Source organism: Cricetulus griseus, assembly GCF_003668045.3.
Source record: "Cricetulus griseus strain 17A/GY chromosome 1 unlocalized genomic scaffold, alternate assembly CriGri-PICRH-1.0 chr1_0, whole genome shotgun sequence".
Lineage (NCBI taxonomy): Eukaryota > Metazoa > Chordata > Mammalia > Rodentia > Cricetidae > Cricetulus > Cricetulus griseus.
The window spans coordinates 77,523,337-77,535,608 of NW_023276806.1; the positions used below are offsets into that span (position 1 = coordinate 77,523,337).

A 12,272-nucleotide genomic window follows, 5' to 3' on the forward strand; every position below is an offset into this window, starting at 1 on the left:
TTAATTTAATTATTCACAACACACACACACACACACACACACACACACACACACACACACACATATATATATATATATATATATATATATATATATATATTCCCCATCTCTAATTTGGAACATATTCAATAATTACAAGTTGTTACTAAAAAAGGAATGTCTATATATGATGACTGACTCCAATGTAAAACCTGAATACTACAGAAAAATATTTTGGTTAACAAAAAGACAGGTGTCCTTTGACATCAAGTTATTTCAATATTCCTAACAGACATTCATCTGGAAGGGTTTCCTACATTGGGAAATGTAACAGTAAATTAGTTGATTTGTCAAACCACTCATCACCGCAAAGCAGGTTAAAATAAGGACCAGATCATGTCTCCATCTTTGAATACAACATTAAGGTTTTAAGGTAATGAGACCTTTAATAAGCATATGTACTTAATTCACATCTATCAGCATACTAAATGGATTTACATGAAGTCTGTGTTACAAAAAATATGATTATTAAGTCTTTGATGATGAACATGATTTTGACAAAATATTTTTAGTAAGTATTGTTGAATGGCGACTTCCTCCAGATGGAAAAATTCTAACCTGGAGTCAGGCTCATTATGACTTAAGTAAACATCTCACAAACATCAGCAAGCCCATGAGCCTTCCAGATTCACAATGGCTTTCCCTTCCCAATGGAATATATGAAGAATGGGCTGCTAAGGAGAAGAGACACCCAGCTTCTGAGCTGCTTGCAAGTCATGCCAAGAGCTGACACCCATTCTGCTGAGGACTTGTCAGTGATTCAGTTGCCTTAAAGCAGCCCAAGATCCTTTAAGTACTCCTTTTTTCATTCTCCTCCAAGTCACCCTAAAATTCATTTGGTATCAAGTTTCACTTTGATAGATCTATTTAATTGGTCTGTCATTGGTACCTTATCTAGAAGTAACAAACTTTTGTTCTCACCTTCCCAGGAAATATCACACAACATGCTTATATCATTTTGAATAGCTATAAAACTAATTATGTAATATTCATTTCAATGTTTGATATGATTTTCAATTAAATTCATCAAAATCACATGCATTTTTTCATTATTTTCAGAAAGCCTTTTAATCTTTTAATATGTCTTCCTTCTTAAAAAATGACTTATATACAAGTTGTTCTGAAAATGTATGTTATCTAAATCAATCTATATTTCAACATAATTTGAAATAAATGAATTAAACAAGGCACACACACAGAGATCATGTTTAAAAGTCCAGACCAGGCTGGTGAAACCCACAGAAACAGCTTACCTGAATGTCCTGGAACTCTTGCTCCCCAGACATAGCTGGAATACCAGCATGGGACTGATCTAGACCCAGGAACATGGGTTTCGTTAGGAAACCTCAGAAATCTACGGGACCTCCTGTAGAAGTTCAGTACTTATCCCTAGCATAGGTGTGGACCTTGGGAGCCCATTCCATGTGGAGGAAAACTCCCTGAGCCAAGAAACACAGGGTTGGGTCTAGGCCCTATCCCAAAGGATACAATAGACACTGATGACACCCTATGTAAGGCTTCACCATCCAGGGAGAACAGAAAGGATATGTGATACATAGGGTTTTAGTTGTGGGGGGCGGTAGGGGAGGACAGGTGGGAGAAGGGAACTGGGATTGTCATGTAAAACAATCCTGTTTCTAATTGAAATAAAAACAATTTAAAAAATAAAATAAAAAAGTAGAAATTTTAGAAAAAAATTTAGCTACTTGAAACTTCCAAAAACTAACTGCTTTAACTAAGCAACACAATCCATTGCTCAGTGCATGTTCAACTATCCCCAGTTATTCATGTTTTAAAACAAGTTTTCTTAATTATGTTGAATTACATATATGCTGTCTATGTACATATTAACAAAATAATATTGCATTATGTATATTTACAAATTAATTCTACATTTATGCTCCCTTATAGAGAGCTATGTATCAAGAAATATTTCTATCATACCTGGGAATTTTTTAGATAATTTTTTCCTGTACCCTTGTGAGTGCTTGCTAATAGACCAGAAATGGAAGCAGCATCAAGATAATCCAGCCATGTGATACTGCAAGCTTTCCAAAGGACTAAAAAGATGTAGCATGCTTTGCCATCTAAAGAGATTCCATGACTAATTATTTTAACAAAGAAGAACTGATATAAAATGAATGACAGCATTAGGAAATGATGACACAATCTGGAACACAATGTAGAAATTCACTTTGGTCTTCAGTGATCTTTCATATATTCCAAGAATGGCTAAAACTATCATTTTGTAACAATAACGCTTTCTGCCAGCTGTCTGAGTTCTGTTGGCATGTTAGGGCCCCCAAATAACACAGACAGACTTATATTAGGTACAATGCTGCTGGCTAATAACTAAGATTTCTTATATGCTAGGTAAGTCTTAATTATCAACCATAACCATTAATCTATATATTTTATAAAGACATCTTATTGAGGATGCTGGTGGCATGCATCCTCTCTTGCCAGCGATCACTTGGCAACCCCTCTTTACTATGTTTTCCAGAATCCTCCTTCTCTCCTAATTCTGCCTATCTTGCTTCCCTATTGGCCAGTGCTTTATTTATCAGCCAATAAGACAAACATATACAAAGAAGGATTTTCCCCATCATTGTACCATCTTTATTGCTTTTCTATAATATGTATCTTTGAAAAATTATTTTATATATTAAGTACAATATAACATTTGGATAAATTAAAACAATTATGGAAATGCTATTGTGAAAGTCATATTAGCATGCTATATCTTTCTCCTTAACAAAGCTTTACTGAACTGAATGTTCACATTGCCTGTGTATTGACATGAAGTGTGATGAGTGGCATAGACAGTTTCAGTAATTTTTTTATCCTTATTAGAAAAAAAAACATTCTGTTGAAAGGAATCCCCTTGTATCTGTTCTTTCCATGTCTGCAGGGCTAGTATCTATGACTCATAGGCAGTATTAAGTGAAATAAGAGTTGCATGAGCACAGCACTGCAAATAGTTCTAAGGGTGGTGTGATCACCCAGGTGTACACTAAATAATTCACAGATGAATATCAATTTCATTGAAGATGCAAGAAACAGAAAGGCTAATTCATTTCCTAGCCAGGAGAGAGCAAGATGATCCATGACGGGAGATTTACTTATCCTCCTCAATTTGGTAAGCAATTTAAACTAATGTATTTTTTTTCTGGGATTTTCCATTCAAACTGGGGTGGATCATGCATTCTTGAAACTGTTGAAAGAGAGAAAAAAATGTGGATAACAGAGGCCTCTTGTGTGTGCTAAAGACCACTTCAAAAGGCTTTCCAAATTAAGAATATACATAAAGAAGAAAGCATGATATTCCTTCCAGGAGAGAACTGGGGAACATTGCTTTGCACCCTTCCTGTCTCTTGTTAAAATTAGAATCTTTGCTAAAATTCACGTTTTGTCCTTTTGGTGCCTTAATATAAGCAACTATTCCTACTTATATAAGAAATACACAGAATATTCTTGCTCTGAGTTTATAAACTGTGGTATTACAGGATTTTGACAACTGTGGGAAATCCTGCTTTATTTCTTCCTCGCTAGCAGCCTTCCCCCCAAGTGGGAAATGGTACTTGATTGCACCCATACCATGTGAAATCTTACTTTTCTCTAATTGCTTTGTTTATTGTCTGCCAGCATTTCCTCCACTACTCAAAACCTATTCCCCAGATATTTTCAACCCCAAAAAACAAAAAACAAAAAACAAAAATCCCAGATGCACAAAGACACTTTGTAATGGAAAATGTACATAAGTTCATGACCATGAGATCACCTCCTTCCTTTTTCAGGAACTGTGGGTAAGAAATGTTCTTTGCCCCTGTGCCTCAGGTCCTAACTTTGCTGGCCAACACAGACTCTTTCTTCTTCAATTATCTCCAATTTGTTTCCTATTACCCTTCCCTTGACTACTTTAATGTACTACCCACATGCCTCTCTTGGCAGTCACATTGACACATTCCTGTTTTTATTCAAGTAAAGTTATAATTCACTTGCAATTTCATTTCCTCAGGGCTAATTTTCTGTCTCTTTACTCTTTCCCAAGTCACAAATGTCCTAACAATTTCCAAATCAGTGTTCATTTCCCCACTCATAGCCTTACCAACTCAGAAACATTTAATCCAGTTCATGATTCTATCAATTTACAAATTTCCTGTTTAAATTCTATGCCTCAGCACTGCCTTAATGTGTATTCTCTTAATGTATATTTTGTACCAGCATTAAACATCTAGTTATATCTTCTGTTGGACATTGCCCATGCTCTGAAGCATAAGTTGCATCATAATTTTTTTCCTGAGCTCTGTGATCTTCCAAGTTTACTCTCATTTCCAACCATATCTCAGTGACAGAGACACTTAGTTTTGTGCCTCTATCATGTATCTATATTTCCAATTGTTGGCCTACTGCTTCAAGCTTGCCTTCAATAACCTGACTTGCATCCCAATGAAAACCATAGCAATTCTATTAATTTGCCTATAATGTGATGTTGATTAAATATTTGTAATAGTTGTTTAAATGATGAAACCCCCTACTTCTTCACATATATCTACTTGTGCTTCAGGACCGGAGTCTAGTGATGAAATCTTTCATTGAGATTCATCAGTGTTCCACTTAGTTTAGGCTATGAGAAAAATACACTGAAAAAAATGTATTGACAGCCAAGGTCCAGATTTCAGGGGATAACTTTAAAAATCATTATTGAAAACATTTGATATGCATATTATGACTAGAAGCGGTCCATAAGCTGATTATCATGTGGAAAATATATTAGATGTCAATGGTCTGCTTGAATACATGCTACACTAAGTATTGAATCTGATGTAACTGTGTGACTGATAAATCACTACATATAACACTCTGAATCTTGTTCTAAAATTTACTGTACATTATTGATAGTCATTAATCTGAAGTCATTCTTCACTTATTTAATTTTTACATTATTGTTGTTTGTTTAATTTTCTGAACAGGCACTTCTGTAACTAAGACTAGTCTTAAACTGGCTACATAGGTTATGATAACCTTGAACTCCTGAGTCTCCTTCTTCTAACTCTGAGATTTGGGGATTGCAGATATTTTGCAACCATAAGCAAGCTAAATATGTTTTGTTTAAATATTTTCATTAAACACCATCAAAGGAGTAGCACTTCTAATTAATCTTAATATGCTTATAATGTACAGGGACGTACCTAGTTTAATTTATTGAATGCAATTTTGTATAAATATTTTCCTTGCTCATTGCTATCTAGAGGAAAACATACAAAACTATTACCTTTTACATTTGGTTTTAATTTTTATAAATAACAAATTTTCAAATGTTGTCTGAAATAACTGTGCACACATGAAAAATCAATTTTTAAAAAGTATTATAACTCAAATTAATGAAGAACAATTCTCAAACTGATTGTTTAAAAATATTATTGAAGTTTTATATTTGGAATGTGATTAATTATTACTTTCCTTATCTGGAGTTTTAAAAACATATGTCAAGACTGAAAATTAATGGTTTTGTTTTAAAAGTTTTTTAACATTTTAATATTTTGAAGTTATCATTGTTATATTTGGCAACTGAAAACAATATAGTAAGAAAATTAGAGAAATAACATTTCTATTGATCAATAATGACCAACACTGTGCCTAATCAGCCTCAAGTTAGTAGTAGTATTTGGATTACTAAAATGGTCTTGAGTTGTTGCCTTCTTTAATACCATGTTCACAAATATTAATAAAAGTTCATATAGTCATAGAAAATGTAACATGAAAGAGTAAGATGCAATACTTGAAACTGGGAATAAGTTAGAGTTTAAAAATATAACTTACCAATATAAATTGTATAAATATTTGACTTAACTTCTTAACATTTAATATTGACAGAAGATGAAGAAAATGAGAGTAAAATGGTATTTTAACTATCCAATAAATATATTTATGATATAATTTAAACATAATTATTCCATACTTGATCAAAATTACAAAATTATTGTTTTCAAATGTCATTGAATAAAATGTGTATTCCCAAACTCTTTTAATGTGAAGAAATACTGAACTTCTAGTTATAAATTCAGTAATCTTCTACCACTGTTTGGTTCCAATAATCTAGAATTGCTAAATGTATGATATATTCTCTACAAATACCTCTAAAGTCAGAGTGTTTCTAAATGACTGTAAATATGCACATAGAAGTCATTACCAGAGGGGAAATGTGAAATGCAAAATATTATAGTCCAATTATGTACTTAAGATCAACACAGAATTCATTTGTTCCTAATTGAGTTCAAGATTCACTTCCAGGTCTAATCCTGTAGGTCATTTACATTTCCCTGAGCTTGTTGACTTCCTGTCAGTACAAAGATTCAGTATAATGAATTTGTTCCATGACATTGCTGTAAGTTTCTTTAAATGATTGCCTATCAACGGTATACTCCTTGTCTTTCACTGCTGCCTTCTCAAGTTCTAAGTATTTGAAAACTTGCTTTCTAATTTTCTTCTTCTCTTTCCTTCCTTCATTCTTCTTTCTTTCTTGCCTTCCTGCCTGCCTGCCTTCCTGTCTTTCTCTCTTAATTTCTTTCTATTTCATATATATATTTGTGTGTGTGCATATGTGAGTGTGTGTATTATATAATTTTTAATTATTTCCTTCTTTCTCTGTCTTTCTCATCTGGGTGTTGAGCCTTTTTTCTCCCACATGATAAGCAAATGATTTGTTCTTTCATGCATTATGCTATAATGTAACACATTTGTTTAGTGGTCTTCATAAAATCCCCACTGTTTGATTATTTAAGCCTAAATATTATTTTAATCTTAAGATCATTTTCCTTTCATATTAAACATCTATACATAGTGAATCTAATATCTATTTATAAAGGACAAGTAACTCTATAAGCATGTGCACTCCAGAAAGTACATTTCAGATGTCTTTAAAATTATTAGGGGAAACATTGTGTTAAGCTAATGAAAAAAAAGGGAGGCAACTGTTTGTATCAGAAAATTTAGAAATTTTTAACATAAATTCACCAAAAAGTTATGAAATTAAAGTATTTTTGATGAGTGCTAAAAGAATTCAGAGAAACAACAACTTCTGTTGGTCCACTTGAGTTAGTTTGCCAACTTTATTAGTGGCCATGTTATTAAGTTCACCATCAGCCTGCGTTTCTGATGACTAATACACACCAAACAAGTATATAAATAAAAATTTCTGTGTTAGTCCTCCAAGTTTACTTTTTCTGAAATGGTATAAAAGAATTTTTAAACATAAAATAAACATTTTTGAAACTTCACTTAGTAAAAAAAGGCATCATAAATATATATGCAAAGTAGCTCATGATATTCACTGATGTGTTTAAAAATATCACCTTCAGTCATTTTCAACTCTAGCTTCTTTAATTCTCTGATTTAAAAGTCGTATTAAAAACACAAAATGTGATATGAAAATACCTGTTCAGATTATTCAAGGAAAAATGAAACAATAGGAGACTTCACTCAAATAGTGCACAGATAAACATAACAACCAGATGGCCAAGATCTTCTGTTTTTGATGTACATTTAAGGCACAGAACGTTTTATGGCAGTTTTATTCGGAGCACAGCAAATGGCAAAAGGTTTCTGTTCCATTGACTTCCTCATAAAAGGTTTAATTCCTTCTTTGTTTTGGCATTGTTTGTATCTGGATTTTTGTGTGACAGACTGACCCAGTGTCACGAAATGTTACTTGTAGTGCCAGTGTGAGTAGGTACAGTTTAGCAGCCCCTTAATGGATAAATGACTTCCAGGCAAGAGTCTCTTAGCACAAACAAATAGCTAGGAACTGTGTAAAAGTAGAACATTTCAAGTTATGTTGAACATTACTACGAAACAGCTGATGCCAATAAACAGACTTTACTGCTTATATCCAGCTAGAGCCAATATTTCATGATGGAATGAATGTAGATGGAGCCAATTTAGAGAATAAATGTGTTTATGAGATATTGTACCTATAGTTCCACAAGTCATACATCATTAAAGAAAATTTTGGGTAAAATTATTTATACATTTCATTTTCAGTAAATACTACGATAGCTACAGAGACATTCCAATATTTAATAACAATAAATTAGACACAGGTAAAACTGCATAAAATATTTAATAAGAGACAGATATATTAACCTACATTCTAAGCACAACTGAAATCAATCAATTGATAAGCATGGTTATACAAATTAAATCTATTTTGATAATGTAAATACATGTACCAAACGTACTTGGTAAATTTAAGTTATAAAACAAATAGGAATAACTTAAAATCAAACAAGTAATGAATAGTGTATCTGTTACCTTCTTTAAATAGTGACCATTTTCTAGTATTTCTCAATTATGAATTTATGATTTAATATTTTATAATTGTCGATTAACATAAATTTGTATAAAATAATATGTAGATCCATGTGCCTATTATGCAGCTTCTTTCAAAGGACCTGTCTTGCTAATGATGGTACTGCATTACAACAAGGATTCTGACTCTCAACCAATTCCAGCACATGACTCAGATTTATTCACACTTGTGTGTGTGAGTGTTTTACTCTTTTCGACTTAATGACACATGGCAATCCCCTTACTAACCTCAATAGCCAAAATAATACTAATAGTAAAAATCTAATAAAACCTTAAAAGTGGATTTTTAAAGTAAGGACAATATTTTGAAACAACGGTCAAAGAACATATTAGTCTCTGTGCCATAACAGCCAGCCATTGCATGTCCTGCATTCAAATCTCTACTTGTAGAAGGTTACTTGTAGAAGTGGGTATGGCTCTGCCATGTAAATCTTTGGGAAAAATATAGGACTCTGAGAGGAAGAAATGGAGTTTGAATTTCACCCAAACACAATACAACAATGTGTGTAATTTTTAAGCAATAAAAATATTTACTTAAAAAATGACCCAACTGGCTGGTCAATAGATCATTGTTAATTTCTCAACTAAGGTTTTCACAGCTATAATTTTATTCTTAAAATAATATTGTATCTGTGATTTGTTTTGACTTGGCTTGACTTTGCATTTGAACCATCTAATTAATTACAAGGTCTTTCATCTGTGAACTTCATATTTCTAATTGTTTCTTCCAATGTGACATATACCTTGTAAATACCAAGATATATGATTAAAATTCCAGGAAAAATAAGCTCATAATCACAGGATCTATTACAAAACATCATAATAAGGGTAGCTTTTGAGAGTAGAATCTTAATTCACAATTCAAAGTGGCCACATGTACACTGCTAACAGGAGAAGTAGTTTGTTTTGTTATTTACTTACCCTTTCTCTGCTCCAAATAAAGTCATTTAGGAACTAACTATTCCTAAGGCATAATGCTAAAACAAACAAACATAAAATCCTTAACTTCTAGGAGATGCAAATAGGTTAAATATATTTTCTCTAGATAAAATAAATGGGATTTTAATACTCTATGATGGAAATATATTTTAAATCATACAAAGATTTGATTAAAATTCAGGATGAGTCTAAAGGGCAGAAGTTTTTCACATAATCATTGTGTGGTACATTCTAAAGTGATGCAGGCTATTTTGTTCATACATCTCAGGTTGATTTAAATATTTGGTTGGATTGTAAATGAATGCTCCGATATCAGGAAGAACAGTAAATACACTGGTTTATCTTCTAAAATGATATTTGATATTAATTGTTTCTATTTGTTTAATTGTACATGTCAGGTGAACAGAATTTCACTTTAAAAATAGGATTGTATAGTTCAGAGTGCATGATACACTTCCAGAAGTTATAGTTTACTTCCCAACACCCACATTGGGTAATTAACTCATAATCGTCCAGCTCCCATGGATCTGAAAGCCTGGCTTTCATTGACATTGGAGCCATGCACATGTGCATATGTCAATGTGCACACAGACCCACAAACATGTTGTTGAAAAATAGTAAGACTATAACTCAATGTTCTTATTTAATTACATATCATATACTATTCCTTAAGTTTGTGATATCAGTATGGTGGTATAATTTTTATCCTAACATCTTAGATTAAAATGACAAAATACTATTCTTCTCTTTAAAAGTCTGACATAAACAATTAAATATTGACAACATTGATGGAATTGAAAGGACAAAGAAATGAATTTGAATCCATAACATTTCTCATTTAGTAAAGGAGGAGAATCTATTCTGGCAATACTCTTGGCAAAATGTACACAGGTTGCAGTGCATGACTACACTATTTTTGCTCTTTTGCATCAGTAACATATTGTTTCTAGAAAACACATGACCACAACATACCATGTCCTATGCTATCTTAAAAGTGTCCAGTTATCATTTTGTCTCCTTGAAATACACTTTATTGAAAAATTATACTGAAAATTAAACTCTTTAAATCATTATTTTTAATAAATTGACAAATGAAGTGTTGCAATATATTTTAGCCCACATTCAAGAATTAAATGTCCTGTAATATCTATAGTGTGAGCACAGTTATGTAGTATTCTGATTAACTGAGATGCCAGACTTCAAGAAACAACTTGATCATTGACCTGTTAGAAGGATGGATGTTTATATACTTGATTTTTGAATTTAAATAAGAGTCACAACATTTAAAAGAAAATATTTCCTCCAACTTAAATAACCAAGTAATAAAAGGGAGTATAAATAAATAAATGATGCTAAAGCCTTTTGAATATTCATCTATAGAATATGCTAAAGTAGCATATCTAATTACTGATACAGAAGTACTATTCACTAAACCATCAATTCAATTGTGAGTACAAATAATATTTTAAAATGTTAAGCCATCATCACCTCAGATTTGCTAATTGAGTTTCTTATGACTTCACGGTTATTGAAGTGGGTAATTAGAGGTCCCATATAATTTGAGTTGTGTGCTTGCAAACTGAAACTGAAACTATTCTGTAGATCAAGATGAAATGAGAAGCTGTCACAGTGAAGCTTGGCATTCCCCCTGCCTTCAACAGCATTTTAGGTGTTTGGCATTGGGGAGATTTTGCCTGAAGACTAAACTGGCTAGCCTCTGTCCCTATAATAACTCCATGATTGGGAAGCCATATGGTGTAATGTTGAATGCTATATTAAATTGTGAGTCAGATTTTGGCCAGCTTTATTCTCATAAATGAGTATCAGAATTCTATTCATGCAAATATCCATACGCTGCTGCTTCTTGGTTTTGTTAGGCTTATTCTTGCCTTTTCCTTTTTTAGACACTTACAGAGTTAAAATCATACTGTTTGAATCTTAATGGTACTAACAAAGAATAAGAAAGATAGAGGACTATTATACTGTAGGCTTCAACCTGCTCTTACCTTTAAAGAAGCAGTCCTCATTGTGAACAATGGTGATCTTTTGTTTTTTCAGGCAGGCAGCTCTGTGCACTTCACAGTGGTTTTCATAGAATTCCCCATCAGATCCACACACAGGTTTGTAGTGCTGTTTGCATACATCCATGCAGGCACACTCTGCATGCCTTGTCTCTCTGCTGATGACACAGTGCCTCCCCAAGCCACAGAACTTATTTTCACAAGATCCAAAAGGGCTATCCTGAATTAGAAATCCTGGAAACACAAAAAGTTAACAGTTTGGTTATCCTGTTGAAATAGCCAGTTCATTTCAAAGCATCAGGTGAACAATATGTTCAAAGACTATCAGAAATTCAGTGTATCACTACACAACGAAGGAACTTGCAACAAAACCCAATGAGGAACCCTTTCAAATGCTGTCAGATTCTTCTCTGGTTCCTCTCCTCTAGTTCCATCCTCACTTTTCAGAATACTTTGAGATATGACTACTTATTAAGTACAATTTTAGACATTTTTGAAGTTGTTATGCAATGCATATTGACCACTCTCACCATTCTCTTCTTACTTCCTCTTATTACCCAGCCCACTTTTGTATGTCTTTCTCATGTTCATGTCTGTTATTTTCATTTGGTGAGCCACTGAGTTTATATAGATCTGTCTATATGTCTGTAAATTTGGAGTTATTCTTAAGATTCTGAATCTACTTGATGCCATCATAATAATTGCAAGAATAAACTTGTGAGCAGAGTTCAAACTGCGCCTTGACTAATATTAAAGAATTTTAGGTGTATGAAGCTTTATTTCTAGTAATTATTATTGAGCCTTCAAAATGAACTTTCATGGAACATACATATAGTTGAGAAAAGTTTAAATACTACTTTAATATTATAAATTAAGCTTGTATATTGCTTTAATTTTCAACTT

At 32.7% G+C, this 12,272-nt stretch overlaps 1 protein-coding gene across 3 annotated transcripts in view; it reads right to left on the reverse strand.

Moving 5' to 3' along the window:
* Window positions 1-12,272, reverse strand: part of Fstl5 (follistatin like 5) — a 507,741-nt gene that overhangs the window by 339,664 nt on the left and 155,805 nt on the right. For all 3 annotated transcript variants that reach the window (XM_035451280.1, XM_035451279.1, XM_035451277.1), the window contains exon 3: window positions 11,355-11,603. In XM_035451280.1, coding sequence (XP_035307171.1) covers window positions 11,355-11,603 — 249 coding nt within the window. The remainder of the gene's footprint in view (window positions 1-11,354; window positions 11,604-12,272) is intronic.